The sequence below is a fragment of the Scatophagus argus genome, chromosome 1 (genome assembly GCF_020382885.2).
Source record: "Scatophagus argus isolate fScaArg1 chromosome 1, fScaArg1.pri, whole genome shotgun sequence".
Taxonomy (NCBI): domain Eukaryota; kingdom Metazoa; phylum Chordata; class Actinopteri; family Scatophagidae; genus Scatophagus; species Scatophagus argus.
The window spans coordinates 28973470-29001127 of NC_058493.1; the positions used below are offsets into that span (position 1 = coordinate 28973470).

The window sequence follows — 27658 nt, forward strand, 5'->3', positions numbered from 1 at the left end:
CACTGTAAGGAATTTAGGAGTTATCTTTGACCAGGACATGTCCTTTAACTGACACATAGCAAATATTTCAAAGACTGCATTCTTTCACCTCCGCAATATCGCAAAGATTAGGCACATCCTGAGTCAGAATGATGCAGAAAAATTAGTCCATGCATTCATTACCTCTAGACTGGATTACTGTAACTCCCTTCTATCAGGCAGCCCCAATAAATCCATAAAGGCTCTCCAGCTAATCCAGAACGCTGCTGCAAGATTACTCACAAGAACCAGCATGAGAGATCACATTTCTCCTGTTCTGGCTTCTCTACATGGGCCACCTGTAAAATTCAGGATAGATTTTAAAATTCTCCTCCTCACATATAAAGCCCTGAACGGTCAGGCACCATCCTATCTTAAAGAGTTGATAGTTCCTTATTACCCCACCAGAGCGTTACCAAAATGCAGGACAACCTGTAGTTCCTAGAGTCTTCAAAAGTAGATTGGGAATCAGAGCCTTTAGGTATCAAGCTCCTCCACTATGGAACCATCTTCCAGTTTTGGTCCGGGAGGCGGACACCCTCTCTATATTTAAGAGTAGACTAAAAACTTTCCTCTTTGATAAAGCTTATAGTTAGGGCTGGCCTAGGGCGGCCCCTAGTTATGCAGCTATAGGCTTAGACTGCCGGGGGCCCTCCCATGACGCACTGAGCTCTTTCTTTCTCTCCCTCTGCACACATTTATGTCCCATTAATGCATATGAGTCGTTGTGCTTTCTGGTCTCTCAGGTTTTCATGGATCGTGGTTGGACCTCCTGCTGTGGTCCTGCTCGAAACTCACTGCGATTACTACTGTTTAGTCATAATCTGTTTTAATTCTGTTACTACTCTGTACAGCTACTACCTTTAGTACTGTTACTAATATTGCTATCATATTCATCACAGTATCCTGTATACATCCTGTATACTTCATTATCATTACCTACAGTTCCGTTACTTATAATACAATACTGGTATTATTAATGCTGCTATACATCTCTGCTTGTGTGCTCTTTCTCTCACGCCCCCCCCCTCCCTCTCTCAACCCAACCGGTCAAGGCAGATGGCCGCCCATCTTGAGCCGGGGTCTGCTCCGAGGTTTATGCCCTATAAAAGGCAGTTTTTCCTCTCCACTGTCACCAAGTGCTTGCTCAAGGGGGAATGTTGGGCTCTCTGTAAATAAACTGAATTGAATTGTGTAAAACCTTCACGTAGTGGTTCACAGTAGTGGTTCAAAGGAACAAAAAATTAAAATACAAATACGTCTTCAGGAAGTCTCGGTCTGTCTCTCAGGCATCAGGCCTGTCTCCCTACAGTCCTGTCTGATCAGCCTCTCTGACTTCATTTCAAACTGGATGCTATCAGTCACAGAAAAGAGGAAATAAGAGTGTTTAACTGTTCATGTTTACGTCAGTTTCTTGCTAATGTCAGACTCTTTGTCCAACCAGCACTGCAGCTTGTGGGTTTTACAGATACGATCACTACACTTGGATCACATCCCCCTGAGGTGTCTCTGAAACATGTGACTGCAGCTGGATATTCCAACAACATCACGGCTATTTTCAACTGGACTCTGGTTAGTTTAGTTTGAAATTGGCTCACACACTTTGGGAATAAATCTAAAACACAAGATTATCTGAGTGCCTGAAAACATAAGAGATGTCAAAGGCTGCTGTGAATGAAATGATTCAAGCCGGCAGCTGCAGTGTTTGAGGACTTGAGTGAAAATAACCGTGAAGAGAAGCTAATGGCTTTGGCCTGGAGCAGTTTCAGCCGTGTCATTGGACAGAAGCCGTGATATGATTTTATCAGACGATCCGTTCGGCCCTGAGTGGCTTGATAAAGTGATAAACCTCCAAAGAGGCTGACAGAGGAGGCAAACACACAGGAGACGTGGCCTTGCTGGGCAGATGATATGATGGGCAGGAGTGCATGCAGTGCGGAGGCGGTGAGAAGCTGCTAAATGTGATGCATTTGATGTGAGCGACGGCCGGAGGGCATCTGTCCTGCAGCTCATCCTCCTCACTCTGCTCGTTTCAGAGGGACCGGGACTGCAGGATCATCTCGTCTCGGGTTGATTAAAGCCGAGCAGCTGGGATTCACTGTTGTCTTTATATTGTATGTGAGCTTCACTTGCAGTACTGAGTGAAGACTGCTGGTCCACTGTCTTGGTCTGAAATGTCTCATTGTATCAGTAACATGGGATGAGCTGCTGGATGTTTTCGGGATTTTTGTGGAAATGAGAGCAGAGGGAGGTGAACGAGACATGCAACCCCTCACATGTCGTCCATAGTGGAAGTCTTTAATCCTTCGGCCTGTGAAAACACTCAGACATTCAGACATTCAGGCCTGAGGCTGCTGCACACCTTGAAGATGAAAGAGCAGAACCTTCCTGCTTTAACGGTCACATAAAAAATGGAAAGACTGATTGATTTGTGTATGAACCTAGCTTTATAAATAAATCTGCCTTCTCTACTGCAGATGCATCAGTGCTGAAATCTGGAGACAAAAATACGTATGAATAAGTTTATGTTTAAGGTCATGAGTCGTTCTACGAGTCGGTGGTGTCCAGTGCCATCACATATGCTGCTGTCTGCTGGGGCAGCTGCCTGAGGGTGAGGGACACTAACAGACTCAACAGAATCATTAAGAAGGCCAGCCATGTTGTGGGAGAGGAACTGGACTCTCTGACGGTGGTGTCTGAGAGGAGGATGTTGTCCAAAATAAGGACAATACTGGACTTTCCCTCTCACCCTCTCCACAATGTGCTGATCAGCTACAGGAGCTCGTTCAGCAACAGACTCTGACTCCCATGATGCACCACAGAGCGACACAGGAAATCATTCCTCAACCATCGCCATCAAACTGCTAAACTCTGCACTGTGACGGACACACATACTTATATATACAATGTGTATATGTACACATGTAAATACCTGTAGTTTTAGATTTATACTTATCTTGTTGCTTATCCTATTTTTATATCTCTCACTTTCTTTCTTGGTCGGGAAAACTGCAAGCGCAATGTCTGTACAAAAAAGAATTTCCCCCCGGGGATAAATAAAGGAATTCTGATTCTGATTCTGATTCTTATGAGCATGAGAAGGTTTATTCTGACCATGTGAAACTCCCAGCTCACTACACATCATAACTTATGTGAATAAAAAAATCCTGTTGGCTGATTTTCATCATCAGACTCTGGGACAGACTCTGGGACAGGCTCTGGGACAGGCTCTGGGACAGGCTCTGGGACAGGCTCTGGGACAGACTCTGGGACAGGCTCTGGGACAGGCTCTGGGACAGGCTCTGGAGGCGTCCTCTCTCTAGCGTTTGTATATTGTGTGTATACTTGGGCTCAGAGGTTAAGTCTCCTTCCTATCAGGCACGTTGAAAATTCACTGATATCCCAACAGGTGTTTCCTATCAGCGTGGAACACACCTGTTGCGACAACTCGTTTGGGTGTGGCCAGACCTGTGAAATGCCACAGAGCTCGCAGAGGCTCCTGTTTTCCTCCTGAATGTTCAGTGAGCTTATTTCTGCCTGTGAGAAGCCTTTTGACAGCTAAAGCTCCAATCTGCTCATGCTGTTCTGCTGTGAAATCAGTCCTACTTCACATATGCTTCACTGAGGTTTTATCAAACTGACGGTCTGAAAATGCAGATAATCCCCAGGCTCTAAACGGGCTCTGAGGCTATTTATGGTCCAGGTCTCTGCTGTTGTTCCACATTTGTTTGGTTGAGTCTGAGCGGAGCTCATGGTTTTGGACGTCTGTCTTTCTGTCCGCAGCTTGCTGCCAGGCTCTGCTGCCTGCCAAGTCTGATCCGTCTCATTAACAAACACACCTCCCCAGTGACGACCCCCCTCTCCCCGTCCCCTCAGCCTGTCATCGGGGACGTCCTCCCGTGTGTCCCGGTAATTAGAGCCGGAGGTAAAAGAAGAGGAGGCACATGTAAGCTGTTTGTGTAAATCAAAGCCTCGTTCAGGAGGCGGAGGACGTGTTTGGTCATTACAGCTTGGCGGGGAACATAAAGGCGTTGCTGAGTCTTGTTCTGGCTGCGTTGGTTGTTCTAATACTGGACTCTTCCAGGATTTAAAGAGGAGACATCTTCAGCCAAGATGAGGACAAGGAAAACAACAGACAGCTGCTAAAGGGTTTTGTGTGAACAAAACTCCAGAAACAAATACCATTAGGACCATTCGCATCATTTCCTGTCTTGCATGACAAACAGGACTTGACTGTCCCTCAGGTGTGTGTACAGACTGAGGACTGTACACACACACCTTACTGTAAATTGTTAATTTATTATCTCTATATTTTTGCTTTTTACAGTTTTTTTCTGTTCTTGTGAGCAGCCACAACAAGTGAATTTCCCCAGTGCGGAATCAATAAAGTTCATCTTAATCTTAAACTTAATCTTAACTTTGTCTTGCGTAGTCGAAATGCGTGAAATGATGCAAGACTTTTTATTTTAAAAGGTGAAATCCCACAACAAAATGAATTTCCCAGTGGAATCCCTGCTGCACAGGCAGGATGTGTCAGCGCTCATCTTTAACATCACATCCAACCTGAGTGAACACGGCTGACGAATCGCTAACAGTCAGCTGACAGGCGGCCATTGCTGGTCACCGTGAGCTCGCATGTAAAGTGGCGTCTATGTTCTGCAGTGTTTTTTGACTCTTGCCTCCTGTTCTTTACTTCACTCATGGATGTATGCGAGGCTAAACAGGATTTAATGAGGACAGAATTCAGCTCATTAAACATGCGGGCTGCTGTAACCTCTTTAAAACATCCTGTTTCATTAAAGCCCCTCCACAACTTGTTCATCAGTGAGGTGCTAATTTACCAAAGGCATTCTCATTACAGGTGGATCACTTCATCAGTTTTCCACCCCCGTTTCCCCTCCTTCCTGTGGATTAGTTTGTGGGTGCCCTTCTGATGGTCTGATCCACACGTTTATGAAATTGAATTGTGAAACTGAAAGTATAAAAGTAATGCAGAAAAGAAAAGTCATTAAACTTTGAATCTCAGCCTCGGAGTCAAAGCTCCCTGAGCGAGCAAACGACAATCAGCACCCGCCAGCCCCGAATAATCACACAGTGAAATGTTTCTGAGTGGCCTGGCGTGGATTCAATCCAAAAATCAGCTGGGTCGACAAATTGTGGCAGTTATGACGGTCGTGTACCGCTTCATGTCTCACACTTTGGTTTCTATAAGGCTCATGTGGACGTCTGAGGAAAACTTCATCCCTAACAGCACGGAGAAAAGAGCATTGATCTCAACACGACAGTAACGCTCTCAGCGACAAGGTTACAGCTGGTGTCAGCTGCTTCACTGGGGGATTGTGGGAAATACTTATGAACTGCAAAAACACTCCACTCGTCAAATTTGCAAGAAGAAATTAAGGCAGAAATGATTTTCACACTCTGCCTAAACACATGAAAAATCAAGCTTATTTTAAAGGAACAGTACCACATTTTGCTTTGTTGCTGACAGATGGCAAGAATGATTTCGATCTCATGTTTGTACTGCCAACACGTTTCTGTACAAAGTTAGGAAACGTGGGAGAAGTACCAGTGTTCCCAACGTGAGCCCCTGCACCTGTCACAGAATTCCTCTGGAAATCACTTCATCAGTGAAACAACCCAGAACTTTGTCTCCGTTTTTCTCTAGATGGAGATGGAGAAAAATGAAGAAATGGAGAAACACTCAATCCTTCACTTGTTGTTTTGCTCTAAAACATATGACATTTAAATGTAATCAGTCTACAAATACCAAAATAAATACGCGAAAATGAGCTGGAATGCCTCAGTTTCCAGGACACTGCGTTTGTAAGAATTCTTATAAAATTACACCAAATTAGAAGAGAAAACAGCTCCTGGAGTGTGCCGATTGCAGATGACAGTTCAGGACAGGCTGAAGACAAAAGAGGGTGGAAAGTGAGAGAGAATCAAAAAGGCAACACATTTTAAGAATGAGGGTTTGCAAAGAGCAGAAGGTCTGGCGGAGGAGTAAAAACACTCAAAGAAAGTGAGGGCTTCAGACTGGAAATAGCAAAGGCCACGCCGACTGTGGAAGCTGGGATCACTGGCAAAGAGAAATGGTGTTGAAGTGTAAAATCGTAGCGTGAGAAAACAGAGTTAGAAAGGGAAGTGGAGTCCATCTGCTGTCAGTGGGTCAAATTCCTGTCAGCTTTTTCCTCTTGTGAAAACTCGATACTGAGCCACAGACAAACTCATCAACCACAAATTAATCTCATTCAAACACAGTGTGTGATCCTCAGTGTGGTAATGAGCTCTGCAGCTTGTGTCAGGGCCAAAACTGCTTTCATCTGCCTATTTTCTGCTGAAAACCTCTCTGTATTCTTCTGCAGATGATAACAGCGACTGCTGCACCATACTGCCATCTGCTGGAGAGAAAACAAGGTGGCAGACAGGTGCTGGAAATTCACACACTCTATAGACAAAAGTATCCAGACTCTTGTGGGTCTGTTTCTCAGGGTTTGGACTCGGCCCCTGACTTCCAGTGAAGGGAAATCTTAATGCTTCAGCACACCAAGACATTTTGGACAATGCTATGCTTCCAACTTTGTGGCAACAGTTTGTTGAAGGTCCTTTTCTATTCCAGCATGACTGTGCCCCAGTGCACAAAGCAAAGCTCCATAAAGACATGGTTGGATGAGTTTGGTGTGGAAGAACTTGACTGGCCCACACAGAGCCCTGACCTCAACCCCATCCAACACCTTTGGGATGAACTGGAACGGAGATTGTGAGCCAGGCCTTTTGGTCCAACATCAGTGTGTGACCTCACAAATGCTCTACTGCATGAATGGGCACAAATTCCCACAGAAACACTCCAACATGTTGTGGAAAGCCTTCACAGAAGAGTGGAAGCTGTTAGAGCTGCAAAGCTGTCTGTGTGTTTAGAATGAGACGTACAAATAAAGAATTTGTAGTGCTCATTTTAAAACATTCTGTCTCTCCAGAGACGATGTTAATGGTGACTTTAGTTTAGCTTGAAGGGTGGCCATGAACAGTTTCTAGTTTGTCTTTTTGGTTTGTTTTCAAGTCGCAGTATGTGGGATCTGAAAGAGGCCGAAACAAACTTTCTTTCTGGTTTTATTTTTAACACATTTCAGTCTTTGTATCATAACAAAAGAATTCATGTTTGACCAGTTTACACAAAGAAATCGACAGGCCCAAACCCAACACACTGATGCAGGTGTAGGCTGGGCGATAACACCTTTCTGCTATGATATTTCAATATCATAACAACATTTGATAGTTGTAAGGAAAATTGCATTTTTATACAACTCAGGCAGGAGCCAAGCCAAACAATTTTCCCCCACAAATAACCTGAAACATAGTTTCTTATTTCTGAAAAGTTCAGTAAAATCGTTACCTACAGTGTTCAGGCTGTTCTGATTGGCTCAAAGGTGACATGAGGTTTGCAATTGTTAGCATAGCATAACAGGAAGTTAGGACAGTAGGCTTTTTAAAGTGTATTGTTGTTTCAAGCTACAGAAACATCCAATATAAAGGTTTTTTATCCAAATCTGACCAAAATATGTCTCACTTGTCACAGGACTTTTCCTACATGTTGTCCTTCTGGGGCAACAACAGTGAATTTTGGCATTAAAAATAAAATTTGGAATTGAAAACAAAACAAAAAAGGACTGAAACTTTAATACCAAAACTCTCTCTGCCAGTCAGTACTTCCAGTTATGACATTTATTTAGAATTAACATCTTGCACTTGTGAGCAATCAGACATGTCTGACACGGAACCGGGGAAAAAGTTGTTGTTTGACAGCCAAAGTTGACAGCCAAGATTGTTGTCAGGTTGTTAACGAAACAGAATTTTCCTTTTAAACGTATCACCCTGTGGGGAAACATACAACGTGGCATCATTGGTAAAATCAACAAACCGTAACAAAAGGTAACTGAGCACCATACACACATTTAAAACACAAAAATGCTCTCACTGTGTACCTAAACTAAATCTATAGGAGAGCAGTGCATACCAAACCAGATGTTTTATATTATGATGCATATCAATCGACAGATAAAACCTTGGACGCTCATTAGGCATCAGTATTTTCCTGTGGCCTGTACAGACTTATTGATAAAGTTACTTACAGAATGAGGGCCAAACCAATACAGGAGGCGTGAAGGGACAAAAGTGTATCGTCAGCGTATGTGATCACATGACGGCTCGTGACAAAATATTAAAAAGGAAAATTAAATCTTAGAAACTAGAATCTGCATTACATGCTATATTTTCAAACTATACACAATAAACACAAATAAAAAGACATTATTGCTTGACATTTAGTTATGGCTAAAGTTCATCATTTGCCAGAAATCAGATTTTTATTGGGCTTTGGACCTTGAGACTGCAGCTGGTGGAAAAAGCATATAACAATAATAATAATGATAATCTTACTGATTATCTCAGATTAGCTGACAGTTTAAAGAGTGTGCTGATGTTTGAAGGTGAACAGGATGTCATGAGAAAAGTGAGGCTGCCAGCAGTCTGTAGTCCTGAAACACACTCTGAAGGCCGCTGACGGACTGCAGTGCAACACACTTTCACTTCACTGCACTCGGATCTGCATAGTTTCTATATGGTCCTCAGCAATGACATTTCTATTCTCTTTCTAATATTGCTTTCATTTAGCTGGTTATTCCTGAACAGATCTTCATCTCATCAGTTAGATGTGAACATGCATGAGGTTTGAGCTGTTCAACCAGAATGATCTTTTTCAGTTTGTACCATTTCAGTCATTTTTAATCCACCTCTGAAAATGGTTCTCGACGTGCACCAAATCTGCCAGATTGTTTGACTGAAAACAGTGAGCAGCTGTTTTAAATGTTAAAGTTTTGAGGTGTTAAAATATCTTCGGTACAGCTGACAGGAAGGTGGGCTACTTCCAAATCTTAAACAATAAGCCTAACTTGAGTCAGTGAGGATATAAAAGGATTGGATAAGTGGATTAGATTTTCCAGGCCTCCAATCCACCAGAAAGTCATATTTATTTTACTTATCTTATTTTATTTTGTGTTACCTTATTTTATTTTATTCTTCTATTATATGTTACTTGTTACATTCTATGTATGCACCAATCACCAAGACAAATTCCTAGTAATGTGAAACCTCTTCACTTACAATGGCAATAAAGTCTTTCTGATTCTGATTCTGCAGTCCAAACATTTCAAGACAAAAATGTGAGCAGGCCAAAACTCCACACAGTAAGGCTGCCTGATGCAGCCATAAGAACATACACAGAATCAAAGGGTTAAAATGTGCATTTTTATGAAAAAACAAAAACAAAAATGAGGCGTTCACTGTCAGGACTTTGTCACATCAATAACTTAACCAATAAGTGTAAACTTCCTTATGAGGGCCAACATTTGAAACTATCACATCAGGTCTGCGAAACTCTCATCAGTTCAGTTTTCCTTTGGAAAAATGAGAAATGGTCAACTGGAAAATTGCATTCAGTTTTCTACAATTGTGCTTTCATTCATCAGTGCATAATTAAGATTTTTCTTTGCTAATTTTCCATTTGTAGGACATTGGATGGATGGCAAAATGGAAAATGGATCCATAGAAAATCTGAGAGGTTTTCCTTAGTTATACATTCATGTGACCAATGAAAAATCCAATTTCAGAAAATTAAATTCAAGTTTTTCAATATTCTGTTTTCACTTTTCATATGTAAAACTGAACTAATTAGTGTCACATGGACCATATTAGCTTGTTGCACATTCCAGTTTTATAAAACCCTGCTCTGCTTTTGGAAAACCACCTCGTGAGCTTCTTTGGGTGGCTGCAGCAGCTTCATGTTGCCGGCTGGTTGCCACAGCAGTTCCCTGCCTGCCTGTTGAAGGTCACTACGTCACCAAACCAGGTTCTCGAGGATGCAGAAATGAGTTCTGCTGTGCTGCTTCTCGGTTCCTGCTTAACTACAGATGCGATTTAACTGTTAGAAGAAGAACGTCTTGACAAACTGAGGTTTCAGTGTGAATACTGAAGGTGTCTTTTGAAATCAGAGTGGAATCTGAATGAGAGCCACAATCCTGGATACAAAACGTGTTAATGCAAGCGGAAAGAAACCACCTGCTTCCTCAGTGCATCCAAACGCAGAGCCATGAGAGGAGGAGGATGTGAAGAAGGAGTTCAAATAGCTCCATTTTTGTGGAATCAGAAATACTTTTTTGATCCCTGGGGGAAAATTTGTATCCTCAGCTGTAGTAATCGTCTGGTCCTTCATGGTCAAAGAAACCAGGGCTCCATCCGTCCGACTCTGGCAGTGTGGTCAACGTTTAGTCGTCGTCAGTCTGCAAAGTCAGTTCGAGGTCGGCACCAAACAGTTCCTTATAAAGAGGAGGGAAACGTGTCCCAACGATGTCAGGGTAAACGGCTCTGAAGGCGGACAGCTTCTCTGTGTGTCTGCTGCACAGTGAACGCAACGCTGACACCTTACATCTGAGCTGAGGGGGGAGGAGGGGGAGGGGAGGAGAGGAAATCATGTCAAATGAATCTTAGAGCTGATAGTCTGGTCCCTTTAGGGTTACATCAACATGGGTTCTCATTATTATAGAAGCACAATTTTATGTGTGTTAAAAAAATAAAAATCCTGAACTACTGAGCACATGTGGTTCCAATTTGAATGATTATAGCGATGCTGTAGTTTTCCATCTTGCCACTAGATGGCAGCATGTGGTCATTTCTGAACTGTTTGTCTTCATGTTTGAGTTTTATCTTTGCCCTCCAGAACAAACAGTTCTGACTGATGGGGTGCAAAGTCAAGCTCATTTCAAACTTGCAGACAGAAACCAGGGTGTAAAATACCACACTGACCAGCTCCCATATGAGAGTGTGTGTGTGTGTGTGTGTGTGTGTGTGTGAACCTTGTTTAGCAGTTCGTCCTCTCTCTGGTTCTTCTGCAGGACATGTTGCAGAGCAAGCTGAGTCTTCTGTTGCAGCTTCTCCACCTGCAACTTCTCCTGCAGCCATGACCGGTCTGTAGCACGCATACACACACACACACACACACACACACCGTCATTGGTTAGAACGACACATGGGAGCAAATGTTCTGCACGTCAGTAAGTGAAGAGACGTACCTGCAGACAGCAGAACAAACGCTGAGAACAGAGCGAGCTCGTCCTCTGACAGATGCAGCGAACACATGCTTTTAGCAAAGTCGAACACGGACGCGATCAAGTCATCACAGCCTGTTAACACACACATGCTATTAAGATCATCATCAGCGTAAGTGTGTAGAGTTCATTTCAGAGTAAAGTTGTGTCAGTCGCACAATCATCGAGGCCTGTGATGTGGAGGTCTTGGATTTATCAGAGAGGACAAACCTAATGCTCTGAAGACGTCAGGACCCGCGAATTTCCCGTCGAAGTAGACGGCATTGTTCTGAGAGTCAAACATCCGACACATTCGGACGAAGACGACCTCAAGAGAGCCTGGCAGAGACAGAATGGAGACAGTGAGGACGGATGTCTTATCCAGTGATGTCAAATCTAATGATAATCTAATGACACGGCACTTATTGTCTGATTCGTTTGATGAATCAGTCATCACTGACTAAAACACTCTTAAAGCAGGATGCTTTTCATCGTGAACATCAGCCTCCTGCTGAACAATCAAGACACATTTTGTCCTCTGAACGCAAACACGTATGACAGAAACTAAAACACGGACAACCAATACTGCGATCGAGACCACAGAGAGCCTCGTGTGTCGTTTTGACCTGCGGTGGTTCATCTCACCAGCTTTCAGCAGCACAATCTGATCATTCTGACAGAGATCCATGAAGCCGTCGATGCGTTTGGCAAACTCCACCACGTACTGTATGGCCTCGGTGATCTTTACGGCGCAGAGCTGCCACATCACCTCCCGCGGCTGCACAGAACGAAGCGGGAACATACTCAAGTCCGTCAAAAGGAAAATCATTTCAAACTAGTTGTGCACAACTTTGTGACAGGAAACAGACCTTCCTCTGGTAGTTCTCCACCTCGTCCTGCACGAAGTTCTCCCAGCTCATCTGCTGCAGCTCCTCCCGCAGGTACTGACACGTCTCCAGGTGAGACTTTGAGATGATCTGAGCCTGGTGATCTGCAACAAAACGGTCAGCTGGTGATCATAGCCGGCTTAGAAGAAAATCAGCAACACTATGAATGACACGATGACGAGTCAGTGGTTTGTCCGGTGGCAGGAACAGTTTGTCCTCTGGGGAGCAGGAATGTTTTCACATCGCATCCTAAAACAAAATGAATAATTTACAGCTTTGACAGGCGTTTGACAGTCTGTCTGTTCTGCGCCTGTACTGGTACACAGTGTTGCACTGCTTTTGCGTACTGCCAAAGGCCAGCGACTGAAACTTCAACAACGTCGCTCGGTGCTGGCTGATAAAGTTTAACTTGCTTTTCACACTTAACACGTACACGGCGAACTGCAGCCCGAACGCTGAAGATCACCGCAGGCTTTGCTCGCAGGCTCCACAGATTCGTGTTACGGAGTCAGTTGACTCAGTGCTTGTTAGCCTGTTAGCCTCTGGCACAGACTCACTGCTGGTTCATACTTAGACGACTTTGTTGTGCCTGTTAGAGTTGATATTTTTTGCATTTTGATTAAATATTTCCAGTGTCTCCACGTTACGTTTTGCATATGTTTTGGTACTAAAATAATGCACAGGTGTCACAGCTGGGTGTCTTCTTCTTCTTCTCCTGTATCATGTTTCACACTTCAGGCCATCATGGCAGAGAGGAAATCGTAAGGCACAAGTGCTGGTTAGCGACACCTCGAGCTGTAAGCACAGAGTTTAGTCCAAACTGTCGCTGCTGTGTGAAACTGTTTGTGAACGCAGCTCAGGTAAGAAACAAACCCAAACCCAACATGCGGTAATTATCCTTCTGTTCAGCATCTCTGGGCTGCTGCTAATTGTTCCAGCAGGAATGAATATGAAATAACACGAGAGACCAAAACAACAAGGTACAAACACACAGTGAGCTTCTGGACCTGAGGTGGAGGTGGAGGTGGAGGTGGAGGTGGAGGGGGATTATGATAAATGCTAATCTCGAGTGCCCTGCCACGTCCCACTTGGCACTAATTAACTGGCAGCTAATTACCACACTGAGACTTTAATGAGCTGTGAAGATGAGTTTCACCGTCCTGCTATTTTAAAGCAACTTTCTGCCTCTGTTTGCCCCACAGTCTCTTACGTCATCTCTTTCGTCGCTCAAACTCTTCTTCATGGCTTCTCGTTCCTCCATCTCTCCTCCTCCTCCTCCTCTCTGCTTTCCTTCTTTCGAGATATTTTCTAGGCTTCTCTCTGTTTGTCCCTCCAGCTCTCTGTAACCTTCTGCTGTGCGGTGGAGGTTTTATCCACTGCTGGGGGGTCGCGGGGGGAATCAGGCCTCCACCCGCTGACCCGAGCAGTGAACATGCTGACATGCAGCCTGACTATCAAACTAAACCACATTTCATAGCATTTCATGAGGCAGCTGTGGGAGCTTTTTGTGGCCTGTCTGACACCTGGAAAAGCTCTTCTGATTTAAGTCACTTAAGTTCTGTGGTCACTCACAGTAACCAGTCTCACTCATCCAAGACACTGAAAACACTGGAGCCTACATTTCCCACAATGCAGCATCTTCATGTTGGACCCTGCCTGCCCAAGTCTTTCAAACTCCAGTCCTCCGCTCTGTAGCTTAGCTAATTTGGTGAGTCTTTCATTTGTCTAGAAAAACTTGATTTCGTTTTTAAAAATTCAGAGATTTAGGGCGCCTTGGAGGAAAGACGCCAACGCTGTATGCCAATAATCTTTCATCCCTCCTTTCCTTCCCGCTCATTTCCTGTGAACGCCACGCCGTCTGCTACCTCTCCTCCCGTTCTGCTCTTTGCTCCATCTCACCGAGCTCAGCCATGGACACGGCGGGTGACGCGTCTCCGTTGCTGAAGGAGCAGTATGGGAAGAAGTCGTTACTGGATCCGTAGTCACACAGCGGCTCCGGTTTGACGCCGTTAATATCAAGCCCTGACTGGTCCGGGGATGGCTGGAAGTCCAGGTAGAAGCCACCGTCTCCTCCTCCAGAGTCTGCCTGTTTGTGGAGCAGAGGGTGGACATATACAGACTGTCGGTTATTCAGTCCAGAGTGTAGTTTTTGCTCAAACACCCCTGAAAGTAAAACAAGCCACAGACCTTGGATGGCGCTGATCCTCCTTCAGGCGAGTTTTGTTCCACATAGCCTCCCAGCTCGTCTGGCAGCTCCGTCAGGCCCGTGGAGGAGGGGGGGCAGTAGTGAGGGGACAGCGGCTCAGCTTTGCCTGGACTCGGGCTGCCGAGGCCGCAGTGGGACAGGACGAGGGGACCCTGCTGCTGCTGCTGCTCCTGCTGCAGCCGGTGTTTCTGCACCTCAGCGTACAAACTGTCCCGCTGCTTCTTGGACATGCGACCAAACTTCACGGCTGTGTTTGAGGGAGAGGAGTGTGTTCACAGAGTGTGTTCGGCAGGTGTATGTGCGATATGTGTTGGCGTGTCAGGCGTGTGTGCGTGTGTGTCTCACCGTCCCGGGACATGCCCACAGCCAGACATTTCTGCAGACGGCAGTGCTGGCAGCGGTTGCGGCTCGTTCGGTCGATCAGACAGTTTTTCTGGCGGGGACACGAGTAGGCGGCGTTACTCTGCTGACTCCGCCTGAAGAAACCCTGAGGAAGGAGGACACACTTCAGTCTTTTCAACCTTCACTCGTCTTTTTGCCTCGCCAACGTCCAACGAGTCCACGCTGCCGCAGCCCCGTCAGCCTCAGCCGTTTGTCTCATTAGGAACAAACCAATATGGTTTTGACTGATGGTCCATAAAACACAGCATTCAAATCAAATCTGACTTGACAACAAGGTCTGAGAGAAGGCAGGAAGCTTCGGCTCAACAGGAAGTGAGGCGATGACGAGGCGGGGACGGAGCTCACCTTACAGCCCTCACAGGTGATCACGCCGTAGTGGATCCCTGACGATTTGTCTCCGCAGATCTTACAGGGAATGATTTCAATCTGAGCTGCAGACAGAGAGAATAAAAAACTGTCACGATCACACGTCGAAAACATCTGCCAGCAGCTGCGCCAACGGTCACGATCGACTTATCGATTTATCGTTTCAGCTCCAGTTAAAGTGACTTCTTTGTTAGTCTTCTTTGTGGGGTTACTATGACAACCCGGACTGACTGCCTGATCGACAGACTGCCGACTGACTGACTGCCTGATCGACTGACTGACTGACGAGTGTTGGTCCACTCAGCAGCTGTGATCTGAGCTGCTATATTTAGCAGAGGGAAGTTATGTAAGTGTGCAGCTACATGAACACACACACACACACACACACACTACAAATACTGCCAGCATATTTCTATTTTTGTATTTACTTTTTTTTCCATTCATATCCATTTCATCTTAAACCTCAAAACAGATCTGCACCTCATGTAAATACTGTCAGTATCTGCTGTGTTCTGGCAGCTTAACCGACTGCTCCACGTGCCCTTGAATTGCCCACCGGAGATAAATAAAGTTTGAATGTTTGAACTGAATTGAACTGAAGGTGTAGAGGAGTCTTAAGATGCAGTGTGTGTGTGTGTGTGTGTGTGTGTGTGTGTGTACGAATACTCTGCATGTTTGTCTTAGAGTTTGACGTTCATTTAGTTAAGTGCCGGTGAGTGACGCCGCACGACGGCCAATCAGCAGTGATATTCCTACACACAAGTCAACAAATTAGAGCTCACGATTTAATACACAACTGACCCACACAGGAGCAGTGGGCAGCATCAAGCGCCCGGGGAGCATATTGGGGGTTAAGTGCCTTGCTCAAGGGCACATCAGTCGGCTAATAAAGGGGGGTGCATTTTTTTCACATGAATCACTCCACCACACCCAAATTTTTCCTGCCCATCCGGTGGGGGAATCAAACCGGTGACCCTCCGATCACAAGCCGCTTCTCCAGCCTCTAGGTGTTCCCACTGTGCTGTGCAGAGTGCTGTGATGTCCCATCAGCAGGGACTTTTTATTTCTCTTCTAGCACAACATGCTTCCATTCAGTAACTTTAACACAGCATGAAGCCTGTGCTGGCAGGTGTGACACACAGCCCCCACACAGGTGACCTCACCTTCCTCAAAGGGGATGAGGTGATGAAGCCCTTGATACAGAGCGTAGGCTTGCTGCTGTGTTCAGTTGGCCGTCTGGCAGCGATGCGTTCATGGCTCGTGGACACGGACACCAAACGAACCGTGTTGTTTGATACCGATCAGAAAGTGCGGCCCACGGTGCAGGATGTCCAGCAGGCCTCCTCAGCTCTGACGGCGACTGACCGGCCGCTGCTCACCACACATCAACCGCTTCCTCTTTACAGGATGGTTGCCGTCAGCATCTTGCTGCTCACTGCGCGCACCGCATGACTGTTTATGTGTGTTACCGTGGCAACGTCGAGTGCACAGGATGCCCACAAACCAGACGTGTTTTCAATGTGGTTACCGTTTTGAGAAGTGGCAGTTAGAACAAGACGTTCTTCTGCCACCACAAAACAAGGAGCCGGACATGACTGATGCTGTCAGAGAGACTCGGCCGTGACGTCACGCTGCGGGTCAACGCCAGCAGCTTCTGTACAGCTGACACGAGAGGGACCCGACTCGCCTGCCTCTGAGCAGCGCCGAAGCTCACTCATTGACACGCTAAAACACGTTTAAACCACACAAAAACCAAAGTGTACACACAACGATTTGTTCACCGTCATGAGGCCTGTCAGTCTGCCGCCAACTTCAACCTGTACGCTCACTCACCGTGTTTTAGCTAACATGAAGCACACGGCAGCCGAACTCTGGCTTACATTAAATGTCTTAACAACAAAACAGACACACTCACACACAGTTTCCTCTCTGCAGTAATTATCTCTCTGAGTGTTAATCCCCTCTGAATTCTGCATTTCAACATCAAAGAGGACGCTGAACAAAGCCACCGCCTGAAACGGGAGCTGATCTGAGAGCAGCAGATATTTATACACACAGCCAGCTGCAAACACAAACATCTGCGTTGTCTCTTCAAGTCTCCCTCAGGCTCACCGAAGGAGCTTCGAAGGCTGCTCAGATTTCTTATGTTTCTTCTTCTCTGACCAACAAGAAAACCAAGAACAGGACAGGAAGTATGCATGACACGACGAGGCACCGGGGCTGAGCTGGTTTCAGCCAATAAAAATGGAAAGCTTTATTTCCTTCATTCATTCTGATTATGACTGTGACAGTGACTGCATGAACGACAGCAGTTCTTTTACTGATATATTCATCTCGATATACGCAGGCCGTATCACCGTAGGCTGAGTTTTTGTAAAGTGTGATGAAAATGATGATTAGAGGAGACAGAAGAAGACCCCACGGTTTGGTACCCCCACTGCTGACCCCATGGCTACGGCCCTGCGGTGAACACATGAGCCTGCTGATTGGTTAGAGCTGATTAATCAGCCAACAAGTAAACTACATGAACACAATGTCAGGGACGAGCCTGCAGGCAGGCTGCTGATTGTACACTTTGGGTTTCTCGCCAACACTGAAACAAATCCAATCTTAGAGGAACTTCTTCTTGTCCTGTGAGAGGAGCAGTCAGTCAGTCAGTCAGAGACTCAGGACAGGAAGTCACCACAGGGACACAACACTTACAAATGGTGCAACACAAACTTGTGCTGAAACCTGACATAAATTCATGTTAGGAGAAGAATTCTGGTAAATATTTCTTTAGGCCATTTATCAAGTGAAAACACCTTCTTCAGCTTTTGTTTTTTCTCTGTTTTGTCTAACAATAAACTGAATCCTTCCTCTTCCTGCTCCTCTTCTCAGTCTCTCTCAGAGGAAAATGTTATAATGACTCATCAGCCGTCAGCGCAGCAGCCATCAAACACCTGAAAGCTTTCACGCTCGTCAGACAGCAGCGTGTGTGCGTGTTTGTGGATGTGTTGAATCAGACGAGTGTTGGCCCTGTGATGCTCCCTCAGAGACGCTCATCATCATCATCGTCTGCTTCCTCATCTCCTCAGTTTCAATCAGTTTCGACACGGTGCGCGCGAAGCCTCAAAGCATCATGGGATATGTCTCCATTGTCAGTGCAGGCCTTTCTCAACACACTAAGTGTAATGTTTCAATGTACCCCACCTGTGTGCTACATAATTTAAACTAATTAAGTGTCATTAAGGTTTCAAGTGTCCAATAAAACTCGTGACACATAAAAAAACACTTTGCTGCACCGTACTTCTTCTTCTTCTTCTTCTTCTCAGCTAATCTTCAAAGCTAACACAGGAGCATTACCCATAATGCAGCTGAGAGTCACATGTGTTACTAGCAGCTAAGGTAGCCTGCAGCAGGTATCATGGGGATCCACACCAGCCTGACTGGCTCACCTGGGTCACCTGCTCCATAGGTTGGAATCCTCTTCCTGCTCAAAGCCCATTGGCCCAAAGAATGTTGTATTGAACTGTAGACTTTATAAAAAGTGCATTTATCAAAGTCGCCCCACATTAGATAATCACAAACCAGGACGCCTGTGAACAGTGGGAAGGCCAGCTGTCTCATGAGCTCACACATTCAACTCTTTCTGCATTCAACCACCATCCCAGAGCTGCACACCTTAAAGTGGGACCAAATGATCATTCACTTGTGACTTTTGGCCAATGTCTGCTTCCCCTTGACAGCTTATTTAATGATCATCAACTGGATGCAGATGTGTTTTTTACTCGTCTATTTGCTTCCATCTTCCACCACCGCAGCTCTCTACACTGGCGGCTCCCTCTTTGTTGATGTTCAACTGATTTGAAGTACTGTTGCTGAGTTCATGACGCACACAAGTCAAACACCTTCCTCACGGGCAGCGTGGTGGGAGGGCCAAACATCTTGCATCCACTCTGTCACTCAGATGTGGGCAGCAGCCTCCCTCCTCACCCAGCTCCCAGATTATCTCAGGGTGGATGTAATAACGGAAGACATATGGCGGCACATGGGGCACCAACACACTCATTCAGCCTGGCAGCAGATGAGGAGGCAGCTTGTCCAACAGCCACAGTTGGTGATTTGCTTAGTCACCTCTAAAGCAGATCTGCACAGAAACCTGCAAGCTGTGACAGCATGAACACAAAGACACCGTTACGATCAGAGACGTTAACATTAGCATTCAGTCCCTCCTCACAGAGCAGGACTGGTATACTGCATTTTACCCCCAGGTGTCGTCCTTGACTCAGCAGCCATTGAGGGCCTGACTGGGAGTGTAGCAGCACCACAGTCCACGAGGACAGCTGTGACATTCAGTGTTTTTATCAGTCAACATCACCAAGAGCTGCGACACTTCAAGTACGTCAAAAAACAGAAACTACCCAACAATATCTTGTAGAGCCGTGACCCTCGCATACCCACGTTAAGTGTAAAGTACCGTTCCTGCAGTACACTGAAAGACTGGGGTGCAGCTTGTCTGTCAGACCATAAAAACACAACACCTTCATGATCTTGTAGAGGTTCAGCTGCTCGGTCCCCTACAGACGTTCTTAGTCTTTGTATGAAGGCTCGTGATGCCAGTTTGACATCCTCCGGCCTGTGCGTCGATTAAAACCACATCCTGCATCTGAAGTAATTCAGAGCTCCTTACCTCTAACCCTGCAGAGTTTTCCCTGTGGACACTGCAGATGCTCGCTGCTTAGATGCCGCTGTGTAATGTGTAATTAGCAGCATAGCAGCTCAACGCCAAGGCTAATGAGCTGAAAGAATTTCCTGAGAGTCAACGCTGGTTACTGTGTTAACTCCCAAAATGCTACATCTTGGGCCAAACAAGTCCCTAATGAATAAATTATTTGAAACACAGCGCTGAAAAATAATGTTTGTCAAAGAAGGGATCAAAGAAACAAGAGAGACGAGGCCATTTAGCCACCGCCGAGCCTTTGAAATGTGTTTGGATGAGGAACGTAAAACGGCCATTTTTTCTCTTCTGCTGCAACTGAACTTTAGTTTCTCTCCTGATTTCTATTCCTGTTTCCATTTCTGCTGGAACTCAGATCAGACCTGCATGTGATTTCTGTTTCAGTTTCAGACTTAAGCTGCTGAAAATCAGCTGAATGTGTCAACGTTCTTGTCTTACCTTGACAGTTTAGCTAACAGCGTTTCAGCCTGGAAGACGAGTTTGTCAGAAAACAAATTTCACTGGGCACCTCCAGATCAGAATCAGAATCAGAATTCTTTATTTGTCACATGTGGATGTGCATCCACAGTGAAATGAAAAAAACAACACTCCTTTTAGCAACTGTGCAAAAATACAAGAGAATAGAATAAAATAAAAAATAAAGAATAAAGAATAAAAATATAAAATAAAGTAAAGTAAAGATAGAGATCTAACCTCAGTGGCAGAGGGAATGTAAATATACATAAATATACATATCGTATACATAGTATACATGTATGCATGTGTGTGTATGGGAGGGTGGGTTAAGTGGGGGAAAGAGAGTTCAGTGTCCTGATGGCCTGGGGGAAGAAACTCTTCCTCAGTCTTTCAGTTTTGGCCATGCGGGACCGGAGACGTTTCCCCGATGGCAGCCACTGAAAGAGTCTATTGTGCGGGTGGTTTGTGTCTTTTAAAATCCTCTGTGCACTGGATGTACACCTGCTGGCATACACCTCTTGCATGGAGGGCAATGCTGTCTTGGTAGTCCGTTCAGCACAGCGGATCACTCTGTGCAGAGCTTTCCTGTCCTGTGCCGTACAGTTGCCATACCAGGCAGTGATGCTCCCAGTGAGCACAGACTGTATGGCTGCAGTGAAGAAGGTTCTCTGCAGCGCTGTGGAGACCCTGAATTTCCTCAGTCGCCTGAGGTAATACAGCCGCTGCCTCGCCTTCTTCACCAGGGTGGAAATGTGGGTGGTCCATGTCAGGTCCTCGGAGATGTGGACGCCGAGGTACCTGTAGCTGCTGACCCTCTCCACCAGTGTCCCATAAATCCTGAGAGGGGTATGATGGCTCCTCTGCTTCTCCCTCCTGAAGTCCACAATCAACTCCTTGGTTTTGTGGACGTTCATGTCTAGATTGTTCATACGACACCATGATGCCAGAGCATCCACCTCCTCCGTGTAGGCCGTTATCCTGTTATTGGAGATCAGACCTACCACCACTGTATCGTCGGCGAACTTTACAATGATGTTGGAGGGGTGCATGGCTTTACAGTCATGGGTGTAGAGGGAGTAAAGCAGAGGACTCAGGACGCAGCCTTGGGGGGCGCCGATGTTGAGGGTGCGTAGGCTGGAGGTGTGTTTACCAATCCTCACTACCTGTGACCTGTCAGTCAAAAAGCTCTGGACCCAGGAGCAGAGTGAGGAGTTCAGCCCCAGGTCCCTGAGCTTAGAGACCAGTCTGTGGGGAACTATGGTGTTGAATGCGGAGCTGTAGTCGATGAACAGCAGCCGCACATAGTTCCCCAAACCGCTGTCCAGGTGGGTGAGGGTGGAGTGGAGGACGTGATTGATGGCGTCATCGGTGCTCCTGTTCGTGCGGTAGGCGAACTGGAGGGGGTCAAAAGAAGCAGGCAATGAAGTACAGATGAAGTCCTTTATCAGTCTTTCGAAGCACTTCATTACCACCGAGGTGAGGGCAACAGGGCGGTAGTCGTTGTTGCAGGCAGGGTTGGGCTTTTTGGGTACGGGGATGATGGTGGAGCGTTTGAAGCATTCAGGGACAACAGAGTGAGCCAGGGACATATTGAATATAGAGGTGAAGACGGGAGCCAGCTGATCTGCGCATGCCCTCAGTGCACGCCCGGGGATGCCATCAGGACCAGCAGCTTTCCTGCTGTTCACGCGTCTCAGAGCTGTCCTCACGTTGTGCTCTGAGACGGACAGCAAGCGGGACTCACCGGAGTTACTGCCAGGCTCCTCCGCGTAAGCATTAGCCGCGGCGCTAGCGGTGTTGTAGCGTGCGAAGAAAGAGTTCAGCTCCTCCGCTATCGCAGGATCCGCTGCAGCCGGTGAATCCTTCCGTCCTCTATAGTCAGTGATGGTCCGAAGTCCCTGCCACATCCGTCTGCTGTCCCGGTCGCCCAGTGTAGCCTCCACTCTGTCCTTGTACCGCCGCTTCGCCGTCCTCACCTTCCGCCGGAGCTCGTAGGACGCTGCCTTGTACGGGACCATGTCGCCGGAGATGAGTCCTTCATTGTAGGCAGTGGTTCGAGCCTTCAGAGCCTCACGAATAGTTTTATCGACCCACGGTTTCTGATTAGGAAAAACCTTCACAGTCACCACGGGAACGATATCATCTATAAGCTTAACAATGAAGTCCGTCACCACTTCCGTAAACAAACTGACGTCATCTCCGGAGCTCCTCTCAAACATGTCCCAGTCCACGTCACTCAGCGCGTCCTGCAGCATGGCCTCTGATTGGTCGGTCCAGCGCCTGACCTCCCTCGTTGCCGGAGCAACCGCCCTTAGCTTCTGTTTATACTCTGGCATGAGGAAGATGGCGGCGTGGTCCGCTTTTCCAAAAGCCGGTAGTGCTGTGGCTTTGTAGCTGTCTTTATGGAGAGTGTAGCAGTGGTCCAACGTGTTAACACCCCGGGTTGGGCATGTCACATGTTGGAAAAAGTTCGGCATAACCTTTGTCAGGTTCGCCTTGTTGAAGTCCCCTGCCACTATGAGGGCAGTGTCCGGGTGTTTGCTGTGGTGTTTGCTAATGATATCGTGTAGTGAAGCCAGAGCAGTGTCCGTATCCGCATGTGGTGGGATGTAGACAGCAACAATGGCGGCTGAAGTGAACTCCCTGGGCAGGTAGAAGGGCCGACAGAGAATCGCCAGATGTTCCAGATGCGGCGAGCAGGAACGGGACAGAACTGATATGTTCCTCGGGTCACACCAGTTGTTGTTGGTCATGAAGCACACGCCACCCCCTTTACTTTTACCAGAGTCCTTGGTCCTATCCATACGAAACACGGAGAACGTATCGTCAGGAAGAACGGCGTGGTCTGGCACAGCGGGGGTCAGCCATGTTTCGGTGAAACAAAGAACATTACAGTCCCGTATGTCCCTCTGGTAGCGCACTCGGGCCCTGATCTCGTCCAGCTTATTGTCCAGGGACTGGACATTAGCCAGCAGGATACTGGGCAGCGGTTGGCGATGTGCGCTTTCTCTTAGTCTGTTGCGTATTCCGGCCCTTTTCCCTCGGTGTTTCTTCCTGCTTTTCCGCGGAGGTGTAGATCCATTGTTATTGTCCGCGTCTCGCAGGATCTCCTTCGGCCAGGTAGAGCAATCTCCAGAAAAAGTAATTCCAACTGTAGGAAATATGTTTACGAGTACACTGCGGTCATACCTGATGGTAATGACGCTCTGTGTAGAAAAATGGCACATGAAAACAATAAAAATAATAAATAAAAAGCACAGTCGTAGGGGAGCAGTCGCGACGGCGTCTGGACCCACCCGCGCCATCTTGACGTTTGACCAATAATGGATCTTGTCTTCCTCTTCTGACTCTGATAAGGTCAGACATCATCCCTCCTTAAGAACAAACCAGGGGAGTTGCTGTGTATTAATCTCCTCGGTAACATTTAAATAAATTAAATACACTATATAGACAAAAGTATTGGGACAGCTGCCCATCACACCAACAGGGACTTTAATGGCGTCTCATTGTAAACACACAGACAGCTTTGCAGCTCTAACAGCTTCCACTCTTCTGTGAAGGCTTTCCACAACATGTTGGAGTGTTTCTGTGGGAATTTGTGCCCATTCATGCAGTAGAGCATTTGTGAGGTCACACACTGATGTTGGACCAAAAGGCCTGGCTCACAATCTCCGTTCCAGTTCATCCCAAAGGTGTTGGATGGGGTTGAGGTCAGGGCTCTGTGTGGGCCAGTCAAGTTCTTCCACACCAAACTCATCCAACCATGTCTTTATGGAGCTTTGCTTTGTGCACTGGGGCACAGTCATGCTGGAATAGAAAAGGGCCTTCAACAAACTGTTGTCACAAAGTTGGAAGCATAGCATTGTCCAAAATGTCAGGGGCCGAGCCCAAACCCTGAGGAACAGGCCCATGAAGAGGGTCTGGATACTTTTGTCTACATAGTGTAAGTTTAGTGCCTCCAAGGCTGATGATGTGTTACACAAACAGACTACATCATCACCACCATCCTTACTATTACTGTTACTACATCAGTCCATTCATATAACGAAGGTCTTGTACAGAAGCAGAAACGTCTCTCACCAAAACATCATCAAACCTTAAGGAAGCCCTTCAGAGAAGGTTTAGACATGACGGTGACTGTAACCAGTGAGCTTTCGTTGTTGCTATGGCAATGTAGCTGCTGTGTGATGGGTGTCCACAGGCTGGTGGACAGCAGGCTGCCTGCACCCTGTCCTGAAGTCTGACCTTCAGTTCCTCCTCCTCCACCTGTCTTTAACCTGTGAAACTCCCAATCTGCTCCTCACCTACACCCTCCTGTCCATCAAATCAGCTCCCTTCAGTTTGCTTAACCTTTTAATTAAGATAAGATAAGATAAAGTAGGGCTTTATTAGTCCCACAGTGGGGGAATATTATCATTTATTCAGCACACGTCAGCCCACGTGGTTTGGTGATGAGTGGAAGGAGACAGAAGCAGCAGCTCCACAAGAAGATAAAAAATGTTGGGGTGATGTTTTCAGCCATTTCTTCATGTGCTTCAGTGGCTGATGCAGAAATGATGTCACCAGTGATGTCACCCCCCACACCACACACACACACTCAAACCCCCACCTTCCCCACAGAGAACAGTTAAATAATCTCCTGGCTGTTGTAATCCTGTGACATAACAGGCTGGCTGAACGCCTCCTGTAGCGTTTTCTCACAGACTTAGATTTAACACACACACACACACACACACACACACACACACACAGTGTACCATGTCTGGAAATACAGATTTGACCTGAACAGTCTGACTGAATGAACCCTCCGTCTACATGAATGAAACCCGGCACTGAAGTGAAGAGCACAGCTGAAAGCTAAACGGCAGGTGAACCCACACAGACTGTGGGTTAATGAGAGGTCGTCTGAACAAGGAAATACCTGTGGTGGTGGAATATTTACCGAAGGCGTGTCAGACACACATTTTCCACATCAGATCCTCTGTAAATTTGTCCCTGTCAGTGGGCCTGTTTACCCTGACCAGCTCTTAATCCAGGTTTGACGAGCCTGAATGCGCTTCCTGGTGAGCTCCAGTAGAACACGGCACCCTGTGGCATCTGAACACCTGATCCAGTCTTCTGAAAGGCGGGCGCTCGTAGCGGTCCCGGGACGCATCCTGCAGCAAAAGGGTCTAGACGAGTGTGAGAGACTCTGACTCCCACGATGCACCACAGAGCGACACAGGAAATCAATCCTGCCTGTCGCCATCAAACTGTTAAACTCTGCACTGTGACGGACACACATACTCTTCCCTGGAATGTATAAATGTACACACACATGTAAATACCTGATATTAAACATGTAAATATCTGATATTTTTATATTTTATACTTCAGTTTTATCCTATTTTATATTTTTCACTTTCTTTCTTGGTTGGGGAAAATTGCAAGTGCAAAGTCTGTATGAAAAAGAATTTCCCCTCAGGGATAAATAAAGGAAGTCTGATTCTGAAGAGGCTGTGCTCTAACCCAGCCAGCAGAGGGCAGTGCAGTAAACACAAATTACACATAATGACGATTCACTCAGCAGTTTCACTCTAATCTGATGCAGTGATCATCTCTAAAGACAAAGACATAAAGAGGAAACGGCCTTTAAAGACTGTTCACACTGGTTTTTGCAACCGCTCACACTGGGTGTGTGTGTCCTGGTGGCAACGTGGATTAGACGTCGTTGCTGTTCTAAATCACATCACAAGTGACACTGAACACACTTTGAGATTAAAGCGAGAAGCAAGTCAGGACAGACACACGTTTACCACCGCTGTGTCATCAGCCACGTGTAGCTAATGTGGATGACGACGGCCCTGAGGCCACTTTGAGTCTATGGCCCCGAATCCACGGAGGTCTGAGCGGACAGGAGACATCGGGATGGAAGAGAACTATTGGTTCTCACAGATACAAGCAGCCATGACTTTAAACCGTTGGCCCTCAGTGGGAGTGGGTCAGGTTCCTGATCAGGACCATCCAAGGACAGGTAGAAGACACCAAGACAGACTGGACAGATCAGAGATCTCATCTGACTTGGGAACGCCTCAAAACGCTGCTGTGGACAGGAACCTTTGGACTACCTCACTTAGCCTGCCGCCACCACAACCGGACTGGAAGGAAGGATGGACGGAGGAATGGACGGCAACAATTATATTCTCAGTGGAGATGAATCGGTTAAGCAGTATTCCTCTTTTTATACTTGGTGCCACAGCTGGGGATCAATGGACAAAACACACCAGAGTCACAGAACTGACTGAGCTTTCCAATTTAAGGATACAAAGTAGTTCTGAATGGCGAAAGTGAGGTCTTTAAACATGTGCAATGTTGGAAAAATGAGCCGAAGCAAGACAAGCAGCAAGCGGAAAGACTTCGCATCCTGACCAGCAAACAACTTTTATTTACTCAGGCTGTCGAGTTACATCGAACCACAAGCAGATCAGAAAAACCACATCCTCATGTTTCCCATCCTCCATCCACACACACACACACACACACACACACACACACCTCATCTACTGTTCTCATATCACATTCCTTTACAGTGTAATTCATTTGACTGACATTTCCCAAAATAGTGTTTACGTGATCAGTGAAGGGAAAAACACGTGTACAACTCAGCACTCAAACCAAAGTACTCAGATGTTTTCCTTCAGTGAAAGTACCGATACCACCGATACTTCGTCTCTCACGGAAAAATCTAAAGTTGTCAAAACGCTAAGAGTAAGAAGTGCAACACTGGCCTCTGGTAGAAAGTGGCATACAACGCGAAATGTGAAAAATGCAAATACTCGAAGTGCAAGTACCTCAGAACTGCACCTCAGCGCAGTACTTCAGTAAACGCACTTATTCAGCTTCCACCAGCAGATGTTCACCAAACGCAGCTGCAGCGAGCAGCAGCCAGTTTTGACAACATGACCCAAAGTGCTGCACGTCAGCTGTTCACACACAAACTGCAGACTGAGACAGAGTGGAGCATCGTCTCAGACAAAACACATCTTTGACAGAACTTCTGCAGCACAGAAAGAAACTGTGAAATCCCTACTAAACCTGAACGTCAGTCTGTCACGGTGAGTGCTGACGGATGCACGCGCACAGGGGAACAAAGACTTTGTTCTTCTCTTACCTTTCATGGCAGAAATCACAAAATACATCTTTATAATCCCGACTCATGGAGGGAGCAGCAGCAGCGTGCGACCAGCAGCAGCTCGCTCTCAGCTCTGTCATCCTCCTGCGCTCTGCACCACGCGAGGATCCACGTGATTGTGACGTCATCGCCACCTCCACCACCGAGCGAAGCCCTCCTCAGGCTGGCCCTGTGACTGACAGGCCCGTCAGCCAATTAGGGAACAGAGAAGTCTGACAGGCTCTTTGCGGGCGTCACATTCATCTGGTTCTTCACTTCCCAGTAAAGTTTTAGTTCGGATTCTGGTTGGTT

The 27658-nt window shown here is 46.5% G+C and overlaps 1 protein-coding gene across 1 annotated transcript; it reads right to left on the reverse strand.

Annotated features, from left to right (window-relative positions):
* Nucleotides 1-7113: 7113 nt before the first annotated feature.
* LOC124063828 (nuclear receptor ROR-alpha A-like) lies at nucleotides 7114-27480 on the reverse strand. The gene is made up of 11 exons (XM_046397885.1): nucleotides 27347-27480; nucleotides 15000-15085; nucleotides 14598-14739; nucleotides 14234-14499; nucleotides 13946-14132; nucleotides 12029-12150; nucleotides 11805-11937; nucleotides 11391-11498; nucleotides 11145-11255; nucleotides 10929-11041; nucleotides 7114-10508 (listed from the first exon to the last, which is right to left on the reverse strand). Exons 1-11 carry the CDS (start codon nucleotides 27372-27374, stop codon nucleotides 10341-10343), a joined length of 1464 nt encoding a protein of 487 aa, XP_046253841.1. The 5' UTR covers nucleotides 27375-27480; the 3' UTR covers nucleotides 7114-10340.
* Between the last annotated feature and the right edge of the window lie 178 nt (nucleotides 27481-27658).